General features: G+C 42.5%; 1 protein-coding gene across 3 annotated transcripts in view; it reads right to left on the reverse strand.

Annotated features, from left to right (window-relative positions):
* MOB3B (MOB kinase activator 3B) overlaps positions 1-23011 on the reverse strand; it is a 128287-nt gene that overhangs the window by 70938 nt on the left and 34338 nt on the right. For all 3 annotated transcript variants that reach the window (XM_067553179.1, XM_067553177.1, XM_067553178.1), the window contains one exon: positions 3260-3841. In XM_067553179.1, the coding sequence (XP_067409280.1) occupies positions 3260-3677 (418 nt within the window). In that variant the 5' untranslated portion in view covers positions 3678-3841. The remainder of the gene's footprint in view (positions 1-3259; positions 3842-23011) is intronic.

The raw sequence follows: 23011 nt of genomic DNA on the forward strand, positions 1-23011 counted from the left end.
CCTGATTGTCAGAGGTGGCAAGCATCCGTAACTCGAGCTCAAGTCAATGGATGCTCCACATCTCTAAATATAAGGACTTTAGGGTGACTCCAGTTGGGCACCCAAAATCTGGGCCTTAACAATCAATCCAAAACAGAAACTAATGCCTGAAGTAGATACTGGGTGGTACTCATGTACCCAGAGCAGGAGATATTTCTAGTAAGCTAGGGAAAAGGCACTATTATGCAGTAGGGTATCTATAATCTCCTCCTGAAGTGACTGTCTCGCAGGTGCGTAACCAGGGTAGGAGAAGAAAAGAGTTAATTGTGTGAATGAGAGTGACGGAAATTTGTCTGTGAATGGGTATTGTGCCACTGGTAAGTCATCACACAAATGATCTGTATTCCTGGCCAAATTGATAAGATCCAGGTAGCACTAAGCTGCTCCACTGTTACCTGAAATTCCATGCCCAGTGCTATGGTGCAAGAGCCAGACCAGGGTCCTCCAGCTGATGTCAGAACTGGAACTCAGGAGAGTCCTCTGTTCTAATCCTGGCCCTGCTAGTGACTCCCTGTGTGGCCTTGGACAAGTCATTTTACCCCAACCTCAGTTTCCCCCATCTGTAAAGTAGGGACAATACCTATCTGCCTATCTCACAGGGCTGCTATGAACTTTAATTAGCCAGTAATTGCACAGCTTTTTGAATATGCAAAGTATATTTATTGACCTTCTGTTGTTTCTTTTCTCCTCTCAAACCACTATTGGTTGCCTTTGCCCTTGTCCCCGGCTTGCTCCATTCCCAGCCCAGTGTGCCCACCACACAGCAGGGAAATTAACTGAAACTTACAAACAATTAATAAGTCTCCCCTTGCCTTGGAACCGGTGCAAGAATACAGAGAAGAGAAGCAATGAACCAGCTGTATTTCCACTCTCCCAGGAAAGAGAAACAATCAGGGCGGCATAAGGACTTGAATGGTTTGGCAGAGGTGAAAGAAGGCATGCATGGGAGTGGGAGAAAAGTCCCTAATATGGGACAATCTGGTCTCAGGCATGAAGTTTTCACAACCTCTGCTTTTGCATCTGTGTTTTCATAGCATAGGTGCACTTCCAAGAGAGAGGAGAGAACGCCCACGCAAGGCCCAGCAGTGTTTGGCTCAACCATTATAGGATGCAAAGCTATTTTACCAGTGAACCAGAAGGCCAAGACTCAAGTCTGCTGTTCTCCAGCAGCCATGGATGGTATCGCTTCACCTGCAACTGTGAAGGGAGATGCATTTACCCTTCCTGCTTTATGGGTCCAGTTTTACTTGCCTGGGGAAATACCCACAGGACGGCAAGAACCGATTCAGAGATCTGTGGGGAGTTCACCTCAGAGACGCCTTCTAAACTAACCCTTGGGAGGAGGGTGTTTGGGGGGCCACGGAGAAAGTGCATGCGCGTTTCAGGAGAGGGGGATGGGCATCCCATGCTGCTTAAAGATTCAGAAGAAAGGGCAGGTCCCACTTATTTTCAGAGTTGTGGGTGCTCGACACTTCAGACTTTCAGAGCCACGCAGTGGGTAGTAGTCCCTTTTCCCGCCCCACAACGTTCTCTTCACGTGATGCAATACACAAACAGATTTTGGCTGGTGGGAGGAGGAAGCTGGCAGAGGGTATTATCGATCCCCTTGTTATGTATGACTTTCATCCTGGAATGGAGTGAAAATGATAGAACTTGGCACTCTCCCACAGCTCTGAGAGGTTCATCCTGAACTAGGAAGTGGGAAATCCATCTCCTAGACACAAGCTAACTGCTTTTATTTAACAAGGAGGTGGCTTTGGGAATTTAACAACAAAGTAGACAAGGATAACAACATGATTTCTCTTATTAGAGCAACAAATAATTCATAATCCATAAGCTTTCAGGACAAAAAATTCTTCCAGTCACCTCTTCCAAAGAAGGAGATTATTAGAGATGAAAGCTTTGCTATTATAAATTATTTGTTGGTTCAATAAAAGCTACCAACACGTTATCTATCTCTTCCAAAGCTACAGAATTGGCCATAAATATCTTCTGCACGTATAAACAAAGTCACTAATATTACCAAAGAGAAGTGAAACACCGGGACAGGCCATCACACAACCACGGTACAACACGGCCCACATACATTCAGTGAAAGTTCAAAAATCAAGGAGACCTGAAGAAACCAAAACCACTTCCCACTGCTCATAAAATGAGGCACAGCTTTCTTTGAAACCTGCCTTCTTCCTGCCGTGCAATGAACTGGAGGAGTTTAGGTTACAGCCTGTAACCACCACCTTTCAAACTGATATGCAACAAGAGGAAAGGAAGAGGGACACGTCTCTGGAGCAAGTCTGCCCACCCACATGATGAGCAGAGCTGTGCAGTAGGTAATCCAAAGGTCAGCAAAGCTTACTATGTATCAATATATGCAAACTTGCTACACCTCTCATCTCCCAACAAACCCTGCTAAATTAAACCAGTGTGAGTAATTTTCTAACCTCTTGATTTCAATATCGCCCTTCTCTTGCTACTCTTTACCTCTCTCAAGCCAGATCCTTTTTGAACATCTCACGGATAAGCGATGTTCCCTTATCCCTTAGGATAATCATGCAGCTTTGTGACCTGCGAGAAGTCAGCCGTAATAAAAAGAAATTGTAAATGCTGCATCCTTAGTTAACAGCAGCAGTAGCCATGATAAAGACTTAGGCACACACAAGAGGATAGTTGCTCGCTTTCCCCCACTCCTTTTTTTGATGGTGGGAGAGGATGGGGCGACAGAAAGGGAGCAAAGGGACTGTGGATAACAGTCCACACTGTGGTCCTAATTCTCCACTGCCTTGCACTGTGCACAACCATTTACACTGTAGAGAAGCGGATGTAAAATGCTACCATTCTCACTGGGGAGCCTTTTACACTCACTTTTTATAAGTGTAAATGGCTACCTAAAGTGCAAGGCAGTGAAAATTTAGACCTGACTAGCCTCGGATAGGCTACTAGCATTGTTGCCATCTCTGTTGCCACCCTTAAGTAACTAAGCTAAATGGCTTACCAGGGATGAGTGGCTGGGCGGAAAAGATTTTAAATATTTTTAAAAACAAAAGCAAGCTAACGTTTCATCGTTTTACATGCTGTTTCTGTGGAATGCCTGACATGTCCCAACCACTCCAGATTCAAACACCCTGAGTTCAAGGGTCCCTAATATTAGGAAAAGAAATGGAGCATTCCAGGCACACAGAATGAAATATAGTTTATGGCACTAGGCTTTGCTTGGACTTACCCACACTGGTCGGGAATATGTCTTCATTGTTGATCTGCACCTCAATCCAGTCCATTAGAAGGTTCATATACTGGGGTGCTGGCAATGCGGTGGGCTTCTTGTACTTCAGGTCATCCTGCCACCGGTACTCATACTTAGGGCCCCCAGACATCACCGGGCAGGTCCTCTCTGTGCAGAACTCACAGATAGTTCCATAGATCAGGTTGATCCTGTTGAAAAAGTCAACCACGTGAACTGCCACCCAATCATTTAGGTCTTCTCCACTGGGCAACTGCACAGCTGCTTTCAGGTCCACTCCAGAGTTCAGCGAGGCCTGTGCTCTTTTATGGAGCTCAAACCTCTGGGTCCCAGGTTCAAATTTGCGTTTGGGACGGAAGGTCTTGTCCTTATTAAAAACTTGCTTGAGGGCTATGGACATGTCTGATAATAGTCTGCCCTCTAGCAATTGGCGAAGAGGCACTGAAAAAATTTAATGTATATATCCAAAGCGAAGACTTTCCCGTTGCAGGTCCCACTCTCGTCGATGTCTGTGCAGTCCACTAGCTCTTCCTCTTGAAAGCTTTCCCAGAAGACCTCATGTTCCTGAAGACATGAAAAGGTATGTTAGTGTTAAGCCCACTTTGGCCCTGTCCATTTGCTACTGTTCATCATCACATCCAAAACCTCGTAAAGCACATTTTTGGGGAGCTGAAAAGCAAATTTCCAAAAGACATCAAGCAAAATATTCAGAAGTGACCAGTGATTTTGGGAGCCTCCATTTTTTAGTGCGACCCCCTAAAAGGAGCCAGATCTTCAGCATGTGTTGAACACCTGGCCTCTTTAAAACATCTCAAGTTGGGCACCCAAACCCAGAGGCACTCAAAGTCACTAGTTGAAAGGGAAACAAAATGTGTCATGTATAGTATATTCCCAGCCATAATTTGCAGCCATAATTTGGGAACACACCTTTTAGTTGTGCTTAATTTTACAGTGATCATGTCTCATATATATAAATTTAACCAATGGTTAACTGTATCTCAGTTTAGAATGTGTTGTCTAATTGTTCATAACTGTCACACTGTATCTAAACAAAATCTTAATTATAAGACACTCTCCTTTCTGTGTCTATAGATTACAATTGGTCAGCAAGAGGAACTAAGCAATACTGGCACATCCTTGCACTGCAATGCATGGATACATGGATTATGGGTTGACAAACACTTTCCTGGTGGCCTCCGAGTCAGTGGAGAGTGATGGAGAAAATTGTCCAGGTTTCATGCCCGGTTTCATGCCAGATTTCATGCCCCTTCCCTTGAAGTGATATTAAACCAAGGCTCAGATAAGCCGCCAGGCAGGGTAAGGAAAGAAAGCTAAATGCAACTGGCTTTGGAACTCTTTAGTTAAGCACAAAGCCACGGCAGTTTAGAAAACAGCTTCCCAAAACAGTTTAATGATGCTAAGCCACACGAGCTCCGGCTTGCACATGCTGAGCAGGCACTGGGCTGTGTCAGTATTTGGATGAGAGGCTCTCAAGGAAGAGCCAAGTGCTGCAGGAAGTTGCATTACTGATTCATCTGATGACACGCTCCCCTCGGATCCAGCACTGAGCCAGTGTCCCAGGATGATGTGAAGGAGTGCCGTGCAGCTGGAAGTGCCAACTTTTGGGTGAAATGTTAAATCAGGGTTATAACCACTTCAAGATCCCATTGTGCTTTCTGCAAGAGTAGGGATGCTAACCCTGCATTCTAGCTCATTTCCAGCTCAGGTCATTACATTTCACCCACCTACACACCTGTGGCATTTCCATTCAGATATTCACCTTCTCTTTCTGACCTGTTAACATACACTGTAAGCAACCGCTCATGCTCAAAATGCTTTACAAACCTCAGGCCCAATCCTGTTCTCTCTCACAACCGTAGCAGTTTGGCCACTGACCTTCAGTAAGAGCAGGGCAAGGCTCTCGATCTATTTAAAATACAGGTTGAAAAAAACCACCTCTTCCTGGGACACAATTTGAGTTAATTTTCAATGGGCTTGGAGAAATCAGGAGTTTTTCTAATGACTCCTTTGTATTCTAAATACAAACATTATTGATTGTAGTAAAACACGCACACAGCAAGATCAGTGAATTTACATTGGTGTAAAACTGGTGTAGCAGTGTGGGGAAACAGGTCCAAATTATCCAGTGTAGACAGAAATAACATTTCCCTGTATTTGTCATCTCTGATCTTCTGTAGTCTTCTGTGTGTCAAGAGTTACAGTTAAATTCTACCCTTGGAAATGCACATCCACCACGCCAAATCTTACTCCAAGTTACACGACGCCCACTGAAATCAATGGGCCAAACTCTGCCCTCCAATACACGCATGCTGCTTAAATTCTGCCTGCAGGTATTCAAACAAATGAGAGTGCAGAATTTAGCACTCAGGACTTGTGTGATATAAACCAGGTTCTTCTTCATTCATCTCCCTGCCCATGGATCCAATATTAAAAAGTGTAACTATTCACTGCCTTTGTAAGGACAGACTCTACATGTCAGACTCCTGGTTCATGTTCAGCTAAAGGTGATTTTGATCTCTGCTAAATGTGACTGAAGCAAGGAATGTGCAAAAGGCAGAGGAGGCTATTTCAGTAAAGAGACTCATTCTCTCTCTTTTTTCCCCTCATGTGAAAGTGCAATGGGAAGAAGAGGGGGAGAGGGGAGGGAAGAGTATCATCTGACTTCCATGGGATCCTGTGGTGAACCCCATCAGAGATAATTCTGCGAGCCCTGCCTGCTGTGGGTTTCTGCCAATTTATTAAACACCCTCTTAAACCAAACAGCAGCACAGAAAACAGAGAGTTTTCCTCTTATGAAACTGCCAGCTTTCCCATTTTTGTTCCATTCCTTGCCCCCTCATTAAAGCAACCAGCTCCATTTGGTTTCCAGAATTCACCTTTTCTAAACTGAATGCTTATGAAAGACAAAATCTTAACAGCCCAGGTGAATGAAACTTTCACATCATTTACAGGAAAAGAAGGAGCAGGGTAAGCTTTCCCGCACTGTCTGCCAGTGCCTCAAGTCAGCCTGTGGGGATGGTCCCATAAGATGAGTGGATAGTTTAGGCTGGGATTTCCAAGGCAGCTTAAAGGAGTGAGGCACCCAACTTCAATGGGATGTATGTAGGAGCACAACTCTCTTAGGCTATGTCTACACTGATGGCGGCAAAGTCGCCACCGTCAGATCGACTTATCTGGATTGACTGAGTGGTCAGTGAAGACCCACTCAGTCGATCCAGCAGTCCACCCCTGCAAGTGTAGTAGCGCTGTGTCGACGGGAACACGGTTCCCGACGGCGCGCAGAAGAGAAGCACAGCAGTAGACGGGAGTTACGCAAGATTTCTGCATAGTTTGCGTAACTCTCGTCAACTGCTGCCGAATCGCTGGGGTAAGTGTAGACCAAGGCTTCAGTCTAATTTGAAAATCCCAGCAATAGTCTACAGGCTCAGCCCACTTTAGTGCTCTGGCTGCCATCAAAGTCTTCTAGTGGAGGTGGTGGTTGGGGTGACATACAACGTGAAACTGGAGTCAGGCCACCAAGCCATTTCACACAGGCCATCCAACACATTTCAGCCGCTACCGAACTACACTGGAACCAGTGATCTAGTGATGGCAGGTTGGACATCCCATCACTGCCATTTAAACATCTCTCTACAGCGCTGGGAATACAAACAAAATAAAAACTTGGCAGTGCTTCAGAACCTGACCCTGTTAACGAAAGGGAAACCTTTCGGTCTAATTTCGGGCAGCTTGAAGCACAAAAAATAAACTTTTTTATTTAAATTTTAGAGCCATATCCCCAGCTGGTATAAATCAGCCGGGCTCCGTTTACTTTCAACAGAGCAAGGCCAGTTTTCATTTGCTGAGCATCTGTTCTGAGTTTGAATAGTCTAAAGCATTATTGGTAACACAGATTACTTAACCCATTTCGAGCCTGGTTCTCCTCTCACTTATATCACTGGAACACTGACTTCACTGGAATTACTCCCAATTTTCACTAGCATCAGAAGCAGCAGAGCCAAGTCTATTATTTTTCCCTCAGCAACATCCTTTGAAAGAGGAGTGTCACAGTTCCCCAGGGGTAGACTTGGATCTGAGGAACAATTCAGTTCCGTGAACTGCCCTTGCATGTTGACAAGCACTATGGGTAATGACACTAACTCTGTTAGCATTTGATAAGCAGGTACATCAGGAAGAAGAGGTATGGTCCTTACATTAGCTTCACCAGTGGCAGCAGCATGATGGAAATAGAGCCTGCTCTTGTTGCATCTACCACTTAAATACGGTGTCACGCTGGCTGGATGGGGGGGGGGGGGGTTAGGGGGGCATTTATTACATTATTTAACATCAATATGTCAAAATCATAGTAATTCATGTGAGATATGCCATGCCAGGTACTGTTAGAAAGGCTATAATGTGCTAAGTAAGATGATGATGTTTATGTTCATGTGTGATATGTGTAATGGAAGTTATGGATATGTTTGATATATCTGTATTTCACATTGTGCTGTGTCTGGGTCACACCCCAGACAGGATGGCTGCAGAACAATAGCCTGCTTAATGGACCATTAAGAGATCCACAGGTACAAGAGGCCAGGGAGAGAAGCCAGGGATATATCTGATGAGTCACCAGGACGTACTCATGTGACTCTGGACTCCATTTTGGTTCCTGCAAAATTCCACAAGCAGCATGGCACAGACCAAAGGACATAAAAGGCAGCTGCCCGGGATCCATTTTGTCTTTAATCTGTCCTTCAGTCATCACCTACCTCTGGATCAACTCATCTAGTGAAGCTGTGAAACAAAGGACTGAGACCCATCCAGGTACTAGATGTATACCAGAGGGATTATACAAGCCTGCAAACTCCACAATTCTTCTAGAAACCTGATCTATATGGACTTTCAAATCATTTGTAGGTATCTGATTGCTTTAATCCTTTAACATTTCTCCTATAGTTTTGTTTGTTTCTTTTTATAATAAACCTTTAGTTTTAGTTACTAAAGGATTGGCTGCAGCATGGTATTTTGGGTAAAATCCAAACTTACACTGATCTGGTACTGTGGCTGAACCTTTGGGGTCAGGAGAAACCTTTTTGGTAAAGAGCATAGAGTTTAAATAACTGGTCTCTTTACTGGACCTAGTGGCTGATTAGGAGCCAGAGACTGAAATGCAGTAAAGGGGGCTGTGTACATCTTTATTTTGGCTTCTTGATAACCAGTGTGGGGAATCAGAAGCATTGTTTGTGGCTGGTTGGGAAGTCTGACTTCAGTGTCACCCACCGGTGTTGGGAGAATCTGCTCTCCTTTTACAGCCTGCCCTGACCTTGGCATTTTCAGGTGGCTACCCTAGGCACGGACGGGTCACATACGGGACTCGGACAATCTTTGCAGCAGCTTTTAGTGCATCAGATAAAGGTCACAAATAAGTAGAAACACTTCTTACCCACCCAGTCACCACAAAGAATAAATGACCGCACATATTGTCTGAGTAACTAAGGACAAAAACGTATCATGCCATCTATGCATACACTTTTAATTAAAATTGCACAATTCAATTAAGTTATAATTGCAGTCAATAAAAAAAGATACGTTGTGTTTATGCACACACCTTTCATCCAATGATGTCACAATACTCTGCAATCATTAATTAAGCCGCATCATGCCCCTGCAAAGTAGGGCAGTGTTATTATCCCCATTTTATTGATGAAGAAACTAGACCAGGGTGAAGTGACCTGTCCAGCACCTGTCACACAGTGAGCCTGTGCTGGCACTGGAGTTGCTATTCTTGGTCTTGAGTACTCTACTGGCCTGATTCACAGCCCAATGAAGTCAACAGAAATACAAGTTGACCTTAATGGGCTTTAGATCGAGCCCGTTAACAGCTCTCAAGTTTGGCTTCCTGCCTCCCTATGCATTCAAGGGGCTACATTCATCCCTGGCACAACTCCAGGATGTAATGGAGTTAAATCAGGCAAGAATCTAGCCCAAGAGTGCGTGCATAAACGCACATCTGCAGCAACACCAGACTCCTATTTGTAAACCACAGAGTTTCACAAGCTAAAAACATATTCTCTGTTTAAAATAGTTAAGTGGAGCACACCTACCAACTATAAAAAACACAGCGCTGTCTTGAGTTCAGAATAAACCTTTTCTGGTTATACAAAGGGGACTGTCTGAATAGCTCAGGACAAAAAGATCTCACGCCATTTATTTATATACTCTTTAGTAAAAGTGTTCAATCTGAATTACATGCAATAAAAATGACACATTGTGTAACTGTATCAGTGTAACTATATCACAGGGAGCAATAATCAACATGGGAAAAATTCCCTACTCATCTACAGTGCAGATCAGGCAACAGAGTTCCATGTTGCAGACCTGGTTGTGCCTTATTAAAACTGTGTAGATAACAAGAATTGTAAAGGAAATCTTAATCCATTGGTGAAGGGGCCCTAAAATGGACCCAGATACATGGAAAAAGGAGTTCTGACCAGCAACATGCCCCTCCCTTCCTCCCCACCCATCTTCCACACAGTTTATTTGAGCTCCTAGCAACAACAGTCAAAGGTGTGTAACTGCCATTGCCAGGGTAGGCCTACACACAATGCATGGACCGCACCTCTGGTCCTGAGATGCTGGCTTGGAGAAACCCTCTGCACGTCTTGTGGAGAGAGCTTTTGAGATCAGGCAGATTCAAATGTTTTTTATTCTATGCTCCCCCACCTCTTTGTCCACAGTTTGTGTGATGTTTGTTTGGCAGTTGGTATGCGCCCATAAATAAAGTCTAAACATTGGAAGATTAATACGTCCAGTGAAAGGAAGCTGTCCAAGTCTTCCAGGCCAGATTCTGCTGACATTTAAAATGGTGAAGCTGGCAGAGTTCAGATTTGGTTCAGAGTCAGTTTCATTAAGGGATTATAGGGTTTTCCCCTGCATTTTCCTCCTTATCCTTCATAGCTGTTGGAAGGCTACCTTTAAATAATCCTCCTTACATGACAACACAAAATCAACACTGCATCAAAGCACTTGGGTGGAAAGTGATGCCTGGAAATAAGTTTTTCCAAATGTTTAGAGGCGTTTGCCATACAAACCAAAATCTGATTAGCAAGCAATAATGTGCATTCAATTCTATGCGTGCAAGGAAAAATAAGGGGAAATTGACTTTATGGGACTAATGGAGTGAGTCAGAATTGTAGGATCATGCCCAACGGTCTAAGAGACCACAGGAAAAAACACACAATACCTGATAATTTAATTCTCTAAGGATCAATAGAGTAATTCATACAAATGACACAGGATTTGATTCTGATCTTATGTACACCAGCACAAAATCAGGAGACCAGTGATATAAGATTGGAAGTAGGCCCCCAATATGCAGAACAAAGTATTGAAAACCATACAAGGAACTTCAGTATTTTATCTAATCCTGCAAATACCCATGAGTAACTTTACTCCTGTAAGTAATCCCACTGACTAAAGTTACTCACAGGTGTGTTTGTAGGACCATGCCATCAATCTTGAAGCCTACCAGATCCACAAAGCCTACTCACTCACGCATGATAGGAGCAATACGGCTTCAAAAAATCACATGTAAAACCCTGATACAAAAGCATAATTAGTTTACATTCCTTGTGGATTACTGATGAAAGAAAGAGGAAAACATTAAATACGTACAAAGTAAATAACAACAATAAATTAAAATATAGTAAGAAGTTGGATGCGACTGGAGTATAGTTAGAATACTTCAAGTAAGCAAAAGACAGTCTAATGAAGAGACAATAAATCCATTTATTTTGATTGTAAAATCTCTAGGGTAGGAGGGGCCATATTTTGGTTTTGTGTTTGTGCAGCACCTAGCACAATAGGGTCCTAGGCCATGACTGGGGCTCCTAGGTGCTACCACAATACAAATAATACATCACAAAGCAGATTTAAACAGTTAGGTCCTACATGACTCATAGACTTTAAGGTCAGAAGGGATCATTATGATCATCAAGTCTGACCTCCTGCACAACACAGGCCACAGAACCTCACCCACCCACTTCTGCAATAGACCTCTAACCTATTACTAAGTTATTGAAGTCATCAAATTACGATTTAAGGACTTAAAGGTACAGAGAATCCACCAGAGAATCCATCAGCAAGTGACTCATGCCCCATGCTGCAGAGGAAGACGAAAAACTCCCAGGGCCTCTGCCATATGCTGTATGTTGAAAAATTTAGGATGGAGCCTAAGCAATTTATGCACCTAACTCCCACTGATTTTCTAACCCTTTGGCTTCGAATGGGAGTTGGGTGCCTAAGTCACTTCAGTTCCTTTAAAAAACCCAGATTTGTTTTTATTTCTTTCATTTAACAGAGCTTAAAGGCTGTTTACTGAATTTGTGCCGGAGTGCTAGAATCCAATGGGTAATAGGCACTTGTAAAATTTGAGACATTAAAAATATAAAATTCCATATAACAGGTTGCAAGTGATAATTAAATTGGACTGACTTCTGCTTGACAACATTTGAAAGCTACAAATACTGTAGGGACATTTGGGACAGGAAACAGAGCCATTCCTTAGAATTCCAGTGAAACACACAGAGTTTTTTCGAGAGACAAAGAGGGAAAACGGTAAATATACTGCTCAAAACAGGGGCAGTCCTTCATAAATACAACAGCTGTGGAAAAAATAACATAGGTGCTGAGCCTTCAAGATCTACAGTGCTTTGTATACAAGTATAATTTGCTGTGTAACCACCACACTCAACAGGACCTAGCTCTAAATTGAAATAAGGAGATGACAGATGGATCAGTATCTATCTATTTATGCAATCTCGATCAAAGTTGTATCTCATTGCTGAATTTATACCACTTTTATACTGATGTAAATCTATTGACTTCAGTGAAATTACTCCTGATTTACACCAAAGTAACAAAGTTACCCTGCTCCCATGTGTCTGTGGGAGAAAATTTAAGAACGTAAAAAGTCAAATAAAAATGTTTTTAAAAAAAATTAAGGCAGCTGAGGTGACTGGAAGTAATGACAATATGCTGAGACAATAGAAAAGAATAACAACATGACTTATATTTATAATTACATCAGAAAGGTTCCCAAAGCATTTTACAGATTCAGAATCTGGATTCTGATCTCATTCTGGTGTAAATCTAGAGCAACTCCACTGAAGTTAAGGGAGTTATAACAGGTAAACCCCTGGTGACGTTTAGCATCAGGATGTGTATGTCTGCACATCCCCATTATAGCAGAATGGAGTGGACTGGGCAGAGAGGGGAGAAAGATGATCTACTCCATCCACAACTGGAATTCAGCCACTCCCAGGATGAAACACAACAACTGTGTGGCAGCAAAGCACCACAATGTTGGTCAGATACTAGGGTGAAGAGTGCCACTATACGAATTTAGATAGATCAGGTAAGCAAGATAGTGACTGAGAGCTTGTACTAATGGCGCTCATCATGGTATATGTTGGTCTAGTGCAGTGGTTCTCAACCATGGGTATGCAGAAGTCTTCCAGGGGGTACATCAACTCGTCTAGATATTTGCCTAGTTTTACCACAGGCTACATAAAAAGGCCCAGCTAAGTCCGTACAAAACTAAAATTCATACAGATGACTTGTTTATACTGCTCTATATACTATACACTGAAATGAAAGTACAATATTTATATTCCAATTGATTTATTTACAATTATATGGTAAAAATGAGAAAGCAAGCAATTTTTCAGTAACAGTCTGCTGTGACACTCTTGTATTTTTATGTCTGATTTTGTAAGCAAGTTGGTTTTAAGGGAGGTGAAACTTGGGGTATACAAGACAAATCAGACTCCTGAAATGGCACAGTAGGGTGGAAAGGTTGAGAGCCACTTGTCTAGCGGTTAGAGCACTAAAGACATGGGTTCAATTCCCTTCCCTGCTAAGGACTTCTGATGTAACCTTGTACAGGCCACTTACCCTCTCTGTGCCTCACTTCCCCATCCCCACAATGGGGATAACAGCATTTCCCTACCTTACAGGGGTGCTGTGAAAATAAATACATTAATGATTGTGAAGTGCTTTGAGATCTACTGATAAAAAGTGCTATGTATTCTGTAAATCGATGGAGGACTCTGCTTTCAAGGACTGTCAATCTAGTACCTTTCACAAGCAGTTAAGGTACAGTGACCACAATTAAGATGTCAAAAGTTACCACACAGCTGTGCCAGAGATTGCCCTGTAATTGGAATATGTATTATAATTATTTAATATCTATATTACAGTAGCACTCAGGAGTCCCCCCCACCCCCCATCAGGATCATGGCCCTACTATGACAGGTAATGTTAACCCCCTCATCATCCCTGCAACACACAACACAGAATTAGATAGTGTTTACATCTACAATGGAGGCAGCCATATAAACAGATGGGTTAAAATAAAGTTCAGTCCTTGCCCCTGTGTGTTTTTACAATCTAAGGCCCCAATGCTGCAAAAATTCACACACACAGTTAAATGAATGCATGTGAGTGGCCCCATTTGAGTTTATTGGGCTTACTTGCGTGCATAGCTGTGTAGGAACTGTTAACAAATTCTGAATTTTTAATGACACCCACAACAGATCATAAAGCCCACAATTTCTGACTGTCCTTCTAGGCATTGCAATTTTGCTATATATTGTGGCATGTCCATCTCTCCCTCCACAGTCCCTTTTGCGTATTTAATGGTCTCAATTGTAATCAATACACTAGCAGCTGCAGTTATTGGAATATGCTCTCACAGTAGAGGAACAGTATATGCTTTCAGTTATCAAGTCCAGGTCCCAGCCCCTCTTTCCACTGCTAATAAAATATGGCTATTATGGTGGCATGCGCATAGTTTGGGAAGCTGCTTTTATGAACATCGCTTTTATAAGTTGTTAATGTTTTTATACTCGATTAGACACTTGGGCTTGGTTATGGTGGTATGAGTGGAAATGGAACGACTTGCCATCCCAGAATTCTGCCAACTATCTCTATAGATGTAGTTGTCACCACAATAAGTTGAATATGGTTCTCAAGCTTTTGCATTATATACAGAATCTGGAATTTGCTGTAACTGTTTAAAAGGAAGGACGGAGGGCTGTTATATTCCTGCCTTTCGCTCTTTAAAGAATGAGAGGGCAGGGCAGGTGAAAGTAGAAAAAGGAAATTCACAAACAGCTTTGACATTAACAGGTAATAGAATAATGATCAGATACATGGTTTTCTACTAAATATATTTATTTCCTCCAGGATTGATTCGGTCCATTCTACATATGGACTCAAAACTGGCTCTGGATCACACATGAAAACCTGGCCCCAGCAAAGTCAATGGAAGTTTTGACGGTGACTTCAGTGGAGCCAGGATTTCGTCCCCACACTTTGAACACCCCTTTGTGAAGGCATCCTGTCAGCACTCAACACGCCCAGTCTAGGAGTGCAGGACCAAGAATGAGATTTCTACTTACACAAGGAGAGAGATGAGTTGTGCCTGTTCCCTGTAGGCACCTAAGGAGGGCTTGCTAAACCTAGAAATTTCTAGTTCCTTACAAGATTAATGGATAGGGTTAAGTATGAAAGAAAATGACCAATTACCTATAAATATCTGGAACAATGCAAGCTAAGTCTAAAACCTTGTAATTTTCTTTTACTTTCAGATTAAAAATGTTAATTAACCTAATGACTGAAGTTTCCAAGTGTGTGCACCAGAGATCATCATATTGAACCCCCTTAGTAAAACAGTGCAAAATCCATGGATGAAAGGTGCAATGTAAGAGGATAATTACTGTTATCCAGGCAAACTTTCTGATGTTTGCCCATTACTGTTCAGTGAAACACAGTGTGGACCACGGCAGGACTCAGTGTGGTGATTTTAATTGTAATCTAGATCTCCTAAAGGATGCCACAACGGCTAAGGATCTGTCAGTACTGGCGAAAATCCTGTTTCCAAGGGTTGGGACAGAAATACTCAAAATGATACGTGGCATTTTCCTGCTGAACTGCAGTAATTCCGCTCTAGCAGAAAGAACACCAAACTCAGCCCAAAGAAGAACTGCTGCAAGATGCATTCATTTCAGAATCCAAAGGGAGAGTTTAATCTTCCCAAGGACAGAATGAAAAGATTGTCTTGGCCCCAGACTAGAACCCAGGAGATCTGGGTTCAATTCCTGGATCTGCCAAAGACTCTACGTCACTTAATCTCTCTGTGCCTTCTTCTCCACCTGCAAAAACCAGGTTATATTACTTCCTTTGTCAATCTTGTCTATGCATATTATAAACCTCCCCAGGCAGTGACGGTCTCTTACTATGTTTGTGTACAGTGCCTCGCACAATGGGGCCATGATCTTGGCTGGAGCTTCTAAATGTCGCTAAATGCAACAAAGAACATGCTTGATCCCTAGAGCAGGCAGATGTGGTAACATTGTACTTCACCAACAGCTGCTTGTTTACAGTTCTTGCAGTGACGGAGAGATTGTAAAATGTGACGGCCCATGCAGGCAGGAGAGAGGTCAAAGGGACTGATTGGTCATGTGCCCTGCACTTTCCACAATCAGTGAAACGAAGCTGTTGAAGTGTGTGTAAATAACTCACTTCAGAGCCTGATCTTCCTCTGCCATGCTCAACATTCTAACCATAGCACTGAAGCGATTTTCTCCAAAAACCTCTCTGATCACCACCCCACAATTTCATCCTGTTCAACCTTATCATTTGGTTTAAATGACCTAGTATTACGCAGAGGGAAAACAGTGAGTAAGCTAAATATATACCTCCTTAAATTAGGATAGAAACAGAGCACCTGAACTTTGTTAGCCACCTACGTTCTAAAAGCCTAAGTCATTATATTGTGTCTTGCTGCGTCCATCTGTAGGACCACACCTGTGAACAGAGAGCATTTGCTGTACCTAAAATCTGATCAGAGAAACTACCTAGATACAGAGCCCTGTCCCAGCAGATGTGCACACACCAGTAAAACCAACAATCCCTCCCTCCCAGTAAAACTTCTACAGATGTCTTCCATTTCCTGCACTTATGTTCCCACCCAGTCATACTGAACACAATTAACATTGGAAAGAAGCTGGAAGCCATTGTCAATCCCCTCCCATTCACAATCTCACCGAGCCCCACCTCCCTTCCCATTCATAATCACGACTGTTGTAACTACAGTGAATGATCACGTGTAAAAGTCATACCGAAAAAGTAATAGCTGAAAGTATTTATCTTTTAGTGCAATTTAGCAGCTGGAAAGAAGGAAGAGAAGCCAGCACCATTTGACCAGCCAGTTTTCCACCAGGCTTCTCGGATCAGGGCTCTGGGACCCCTGTATGAGAAAATGCACTGCAGGAAATAATTCTGCCAATTAAGTCCCCAAACTGCTTCACAACACAGCAGGGGTAAGCGAAGAGGAGTCTTGTCCCACACGCCAGCATCAATCTGAGCCGGTTCTGAGAACAGTTTCATCTGTCACTGTAAATCAGTTTGCACAGGGTGGATCCAAACTTTTCTAACCACCTGGAACAGAGGGTTTGCCACACTAGATCTACAGGGGCAGATGCTTACCTGGGATAAACTGGCGCAACTCCATTGACTTCAAGCTGAGGATCTGGCCCATAAAGACAAGTTTGCCCTAGCAGTGCCCAGTACCTGATGATTCAAATGGAAGGGAACCAAAAATCCATTACGTGAAAAACTGACCACAAAGGAGGGTTAGGTGAGTTCTTTCCTGGCCCTTGCGGTAAACAGCTTATGTCTTGAATCATAATATCTGATTACCTTTTGTGGTCTATGTGGTCACAGCAAACACCTGCCAGGGTACGTGCAGCTGATAAACGTTTAGGAGGGTGCTACTTCACTGAGGCCAGCTTGAACTGGAATCAGCTCCCTCCTAATGGAGGAGATGAATTTAGTACTTGCTAAAAAATCAATTGCTTGTTCTAATTTCAAATCTTATCTGTGAACCTGGCACAATTTAAAAGTGGGAGTTTTAAAGGTGGCTAAGCCCCCTCCCACAGAACTAGTTTGTGCTGCAAATTTCCAATATCATAATTTCACCAGGTCCCACACAAACCCTGACCAAGAAAAGAAACTCATGGCTTTCTATTTGTACTCCTGTGTATGCACACATGTGAGTGCTGTATAATTCAACAGACAGTTTTCTATTTGTTCCAGGCCTAATATCCTCTTCCAGACAAACAGTTTGACACATCAGCAAAAAAAAAAAAAAAAAAATCAGGACAATGTGAATTCAGTAGCTCTGATAACAATCTGGTTTAAAGGGGCATAGTTCCTAGTGGAAACAAACTAGTGACCTCAATTCCAGTAGCTTCCACATGGGCTCCGATACAGCAAAGTGCTTAAGTATGTGTGTAACTAAGTACAAAAATAGTCTGACTGTCTTGACTCTTCACAGCTAAGGGACTCCTCACCTATTTGAAGTTTAAAAAGTGCTTTGTTGGCTCAAAGCCCTCGGGCATTTCCATTATGAATTCTAACTCTGCCATAAGGAGTTGCTCCAGCGTAAACTTAACAGAGAAATGCATCTGCTCAGGATTTTTTTTTTTTTTTTAAAAGAAATCTTATTTGCCACTTTTAATTTATAGGAGTCCAAAACAAAAACAAACCGTTTTTGGGGATGCTTGTTTAAACTTCTCTAAACAAACAGCTTTGTTCTCCAAATACAATTTTCAACGTTGTAACAGTCCTTAATATATTAAGCTGCCTCCTTTTGCCATATTAAAATTATATATTAACCCTCACATTATCCAACTTGAAAATCAGACAGTTATCGTGCCTGCAAATTAACTTCCATGTTTTTACAGGTAGGTAGGTATAGGAATATTGTGATGGCTCTATACTATGAGCTGATGCAAAGAGAACCTGATATATTCATGGCCCCTACAAGCACTTAAACAAGGGAATAACCTTATATCCACAAGTAGTTCCACTGAATTCAGGTGGGCTACATACTTGCATACAGTTTCTAATGTTTGTAAGTGTGTGCAGGTTCAGGGCTTACGGGGGCTAAACCATTTCCAAATGGTATTTACACACAGACTAGATTAACTCTGAAGTTCAATCTTGGAAACGATGTCCACCTTTTCAAATCTCTAACGAGGGCTCTAAATGATATATCAAAACTCTAAAGGTCCCTTTCCACATATGGCTTGTGCTGTGGTCTTCACAAATCTCAAACACTAAATAGAGTTTAGCCAGGTAAGAGAACTCCCAGGCACGTTGACTGTAGATGCAAGAGAAGTAGAATATTTACAAGGGGGCATGCTTCCCATGCGAGTCAGTATCGAATAAATGGTGCTGGGGACACTGAGCTGTTGGAGGTGCTGACTTTTAAGAGACACACCAGAACTAGGTCCACAGCAGTTTTTGTCATTAAGAATCCCATAGCATTTTGTGTTAGCCAAATTCCAATGGAGGTAATTACATTCCACCTTCTTGAATTCCCCCTGGATTTCTGCAGGTGGGTGAATTAATATCTAGTATCCCTTGCCAGCAGCACAGCGATGTTGAAAGTGTAATTAATTTGTGTAATTCATTTGGCGAGCCCTGGATGAAAAGTGTTACGTAAGTGCAAGGCTTTTTTTTTTTAAACTCAAAAAAAAAATCCCCCTCCCCACTATTTACATATTTAAGACTCAATCCTGCAAAGTGCTAAACAGTCTCACTGCTCTTCCCATCTTCTTACAACCCACAGTGCGGGGAAGCCAACGCAGGAGTAGATGGGGGCACCCTGCCCCCATTGTTTCCCTGGGCAAGTGCATAGGCCTGCTAATGATGGAGGTCACTGGCTGGCCGATGAACTCTGCTGTTGAACATACCAGTGTCCATTCGCAGACTCCAGGTTCTGAATATATCTTTGGAAAGTTTGCACCCCTTTATTCCAGCCCTGGGAAGAGACCATGTGACCAGCGACGCCCATTCAAACTTTCATAGATTCTAAGGCCAGAAGGGACCATTATGATCATCTAGTCTGATCTCCTGTATAGCATAGACTATACCCCAAATAATTCCTAGGGCACACCTAAAAGACATGCTTTCAGAAAAACATCTAATCTTGATTTTAAAATGGTCAGTGATAGAGAATCCACCACAACCCCTGTTAAACTGTTCCAATGATTAATCACTCACACCGTTAAAAATTTAGTCGGAATTTGTCTAGCTTCAATTTCCAGCCACTGGCTCATATTACACCTTTCTCTGCTAGTTTGAAGAACCCATTATTAAATATTTGTTCCCCATGTAGGTACTTACGGACTGCAATCAAGTCACCCCTTCACCTTCTCTTTCTTAAGCTAAATAAATTGAGCTCTTTGAGTTTGTCACTATAAGGCAGATTTTCTAATCCTTTAATCATTCTCATGGCTCTTCTCCAATGTGACAACATCCTTCTGGAATTGTGGGAACCAGAACTGGCCACTGTATTCCAGCAACGGTTGCACCATTGCCAAACAGAGGTGAAATAACTGCTGTATTCTGACTCGAGATTTCCCGTTTATTCATCCCAGGTTCACATTAGCTCTTTTGGCCACAGCATCACAGTGGGAGATCAGGTTCAGCTGATTATCCACTATGACTCCCAAATCTTTTTCAGAGTCACTGCTTCCCAGACAGAGTATGTAAGTATAGCTGACATTCTTTGTTCCCAGATTTATTTACATCTAGCTGTATTAAAACACATATTGTTTGCTTGAGCCAAGTTTACTAAGTGATCCAGATCACTCTGAATCAGTGACCTGGCCTCTTCATTATTTATCAACTTTCTTTTCTGCATTGTAAATATGGCATTTTACAGCCTTTGTTTTCTTGCTGAAGCTGCTTTTTCAGATGCTGTTTGTTTTCATTTCACTAAATGAATCAATGTTTTGGGGTCTCTCGAACTATGGAAAGTCACCTACATTCTAAAAGCCTACAATGTAATCTAAAAATCTAAAAAGGCAAATTTTAGCATGTGTGATTATTTTTCTAAATTACAGCTTACATTTATTTACAAATTTCCTTTCCTCCTGAGGACACTTTCATCTTCCTAATTGCCAAGGCAATGAATGCTTAGGAGGATGCAGAGCTATCTTGTTATTTTTAAATCCATTTTAGTTGTATCCTTTGCTATTGATGCTTCCTACACAAGAGTTTTGGAGAAGTCCTAAACTCTTTGGTTAAATAGGGTTGTACCTTATGCAGTTCTGCAAGCCTCCAAAAGGTGAACTTAAATTTGGTTCAGCTAACCATCTTTCTCCTCCCTAACTCCCCAATAAAATGCTTTTCAAAATTCCTCTCTCTTTATTGTATAACGCAGTCTGGAAATAACAGCCAAAGCTCCATTAAGTCTAGAAGGTAAGAGAGAGGGAGAGCTGACAATGTTATGAATTTGTCTGCGCCAGGAAAATACACCTTGTTGATAAAAATAATCAGCCATGAGGTTCCCCCTCAACTGGTGTTGAATTTGGCTTGACATTAAAGCAGGTCTCTATTTTGGTTTTGGTAACAATGCTGAAAATACTCTGACTCCATCAACACACCAATTAACAGGTGGACCATGGTTGACAACTATTGTCAGTGATGGATCATTTTCCTAGCAGACATTGACCCTGTGACAGCTGACAATATCTGGATCAAATTTTATGGAATTAAATTAAACCTAAATGACTTAGGTTTAATACTTCTGGGATCCATCGTATCAAAAATGCAATTTGTGCATGTGTTATTGTGGAATGGTATGTAACCCCCCTAAGAGGAGGGGGTTATATGCTAATCCAGTTTGCTAATTACTATGGTTATCAGCCCTCTGAAGCCTCTCCCTGGAGAGGTTTGCATATACTGGATCATACCGGATGCTCCAGAGACCAACACCAAAAAAAGGATTTTTGGATGAATAGCCTGGTTTAAACAGAGTAAGGACCCTCTTCCTGATCCAGCAAATGGACAGGAGCCCTGATCCACAGAGGACCCCAATCCTTAGGGAAAGGTTAGCGAAACTGAGCCCATAAGACTGGGTGCCTGTTCTGAGCTGTAGCTGTGATGAACTTGAAACCACATGGATGCCCCTTCAGTGGGGCTGTGAAGGACAGCTCCCACCAGAGCCTACGTTATGGTTGGGGTTACCTCTAGTAAGCTTATTAGCATAAGCGTAGGTTCTATTACTGATTTTAATATATGTTTTCTCTGTTGTGCTTTTACCTTAAGAATAAAATAGGCCTGCATAGGAAGTATTGTGAGATACCTTATGATGGTGGCCAATTACCCTGTTGCTAGTCTCTGAAGATAAAGTAAGCAGGCTGGCTTAGGCAAAGTCTCTTGCTGGGATATCACAGGATAGTCAGGGGACTGTGCAGCCTGGAAATACCTTGGTCAGAAGGGAGTGAGATGTGTGTCTCCACCCAAGAGAGATGACTACTGGGGAGCTTGAAGCCTAAAGCGGGTGCCCATGCTGGATCACGGATGGGGAATACAGGTGCAGTTGCCCTGAACTCTGACAGACCTTTCTTTGCATAAGGTACAGGTGAAGGGAAACAACACTAAATGGGAAGGAGTGCCGGCAATTTTTAAGATAGCACAGCACAGGTCCAAAGAATACTCCCTCAATAATAATACATCTGCTTCCCTGAGCGCATACCACCTAGGTGATTAACCGAGAGGAGTCAACTTCTGTCCTGCCACAGCTGCGAGCAAAGCATAAGACTTATTTAGAAAGCTGCAGCAAACGACACTCTGAAAGTTTCTATGTCAGTAATTGTGGTGGAAACCCACTGCAAATGGTCTGGCAGCGCATCCAATGGCCTTGTACAGACCTGAAACTCTCTCAAGGAACTGGTTCCTACAGAAAGATCCACTAATGACATCTGATCAGGATTAAGAAGCGATTCCATTTGTAAGCACAATGATGAGAGTAAATTAAATGATGGCTCATCACCATTGCTTGTCATGCCAAGACCCGCTGATGTCATTTATCTTGAATAATTCCTTGGGAGTACAGGATGTTGATGGGGGCACCGCATCAGTATTCAAGTGCTGTCTAGGCTGTCCGTATTTACATTTGGAGTCATTCTTTAGCTTCCATATTGTCATATTGTCAACAGTCTTTGCCACCCCAGCTCTCACTCGATTTAAAGTACACTAGTGTTTTCATTTGAAGTCAGTGCCTAGGGGAGATGTTCTGCAGGAAACAGGTATTCCAAGATTATCGTCATTTCCTGCCATTTTGTTACTCTGTAGCCTTCCACAGGAATATTTTGGGGTAAGGAATTTTCAGAGGCAATGCTCTTTCTGGACTTCAACCTCTTGGGTTTAGGAAGGTGTCCATAGACAGGGTGTCTTGGATCATGCACCTGTTTTTGTTTCTCCTTTTTACTGAAGGTATCTCACCTCACTGATGGTGGTACAGTCCTCACAAGGCAGTATAGTGACAGTGTGGAAGTCCTGTGATGAACCTACAGGACTGAGTTTAGTATCTATTTTACATGCATGGCGCGAACGTGACCATTCTGGGGCATAGTATTCCGCCGATGATTAACACAGGGCAAGACTGGTTGCTCCGAGTGTTCCAGGGACAGCTCACCATTCTGTGTTGTCCGGTTTCTGGACTACACAATTCCTAGGGTTCACTTTCTTTTTCAGCTTCTTGATGTACTCTTTGAATGGCAGCATTAGATCTAATGTGACCCTAAGGTCCGCCGCATATTCATAGTGCTCAAGGATTATACTGTCCCATGATAGCTGTAATTTTTGCATGGC

This window comes from Emydura macquarii, unplaced genomic scaffold (assembly GCF_026122565.2).
Source record: "Emydura macquarii macquarii isolate MOO-44397 ecotype Brisbane River unplaced genomic scaffold, CSIRO-AGI_Emac_v2 contig_1451, whole genome shotgun sequence".
Taxonomy (NCBI): Eukaryota; Metazoa; Chordata; order Testudines; family Chelidae; genus Emydura; species Emydura macquarii.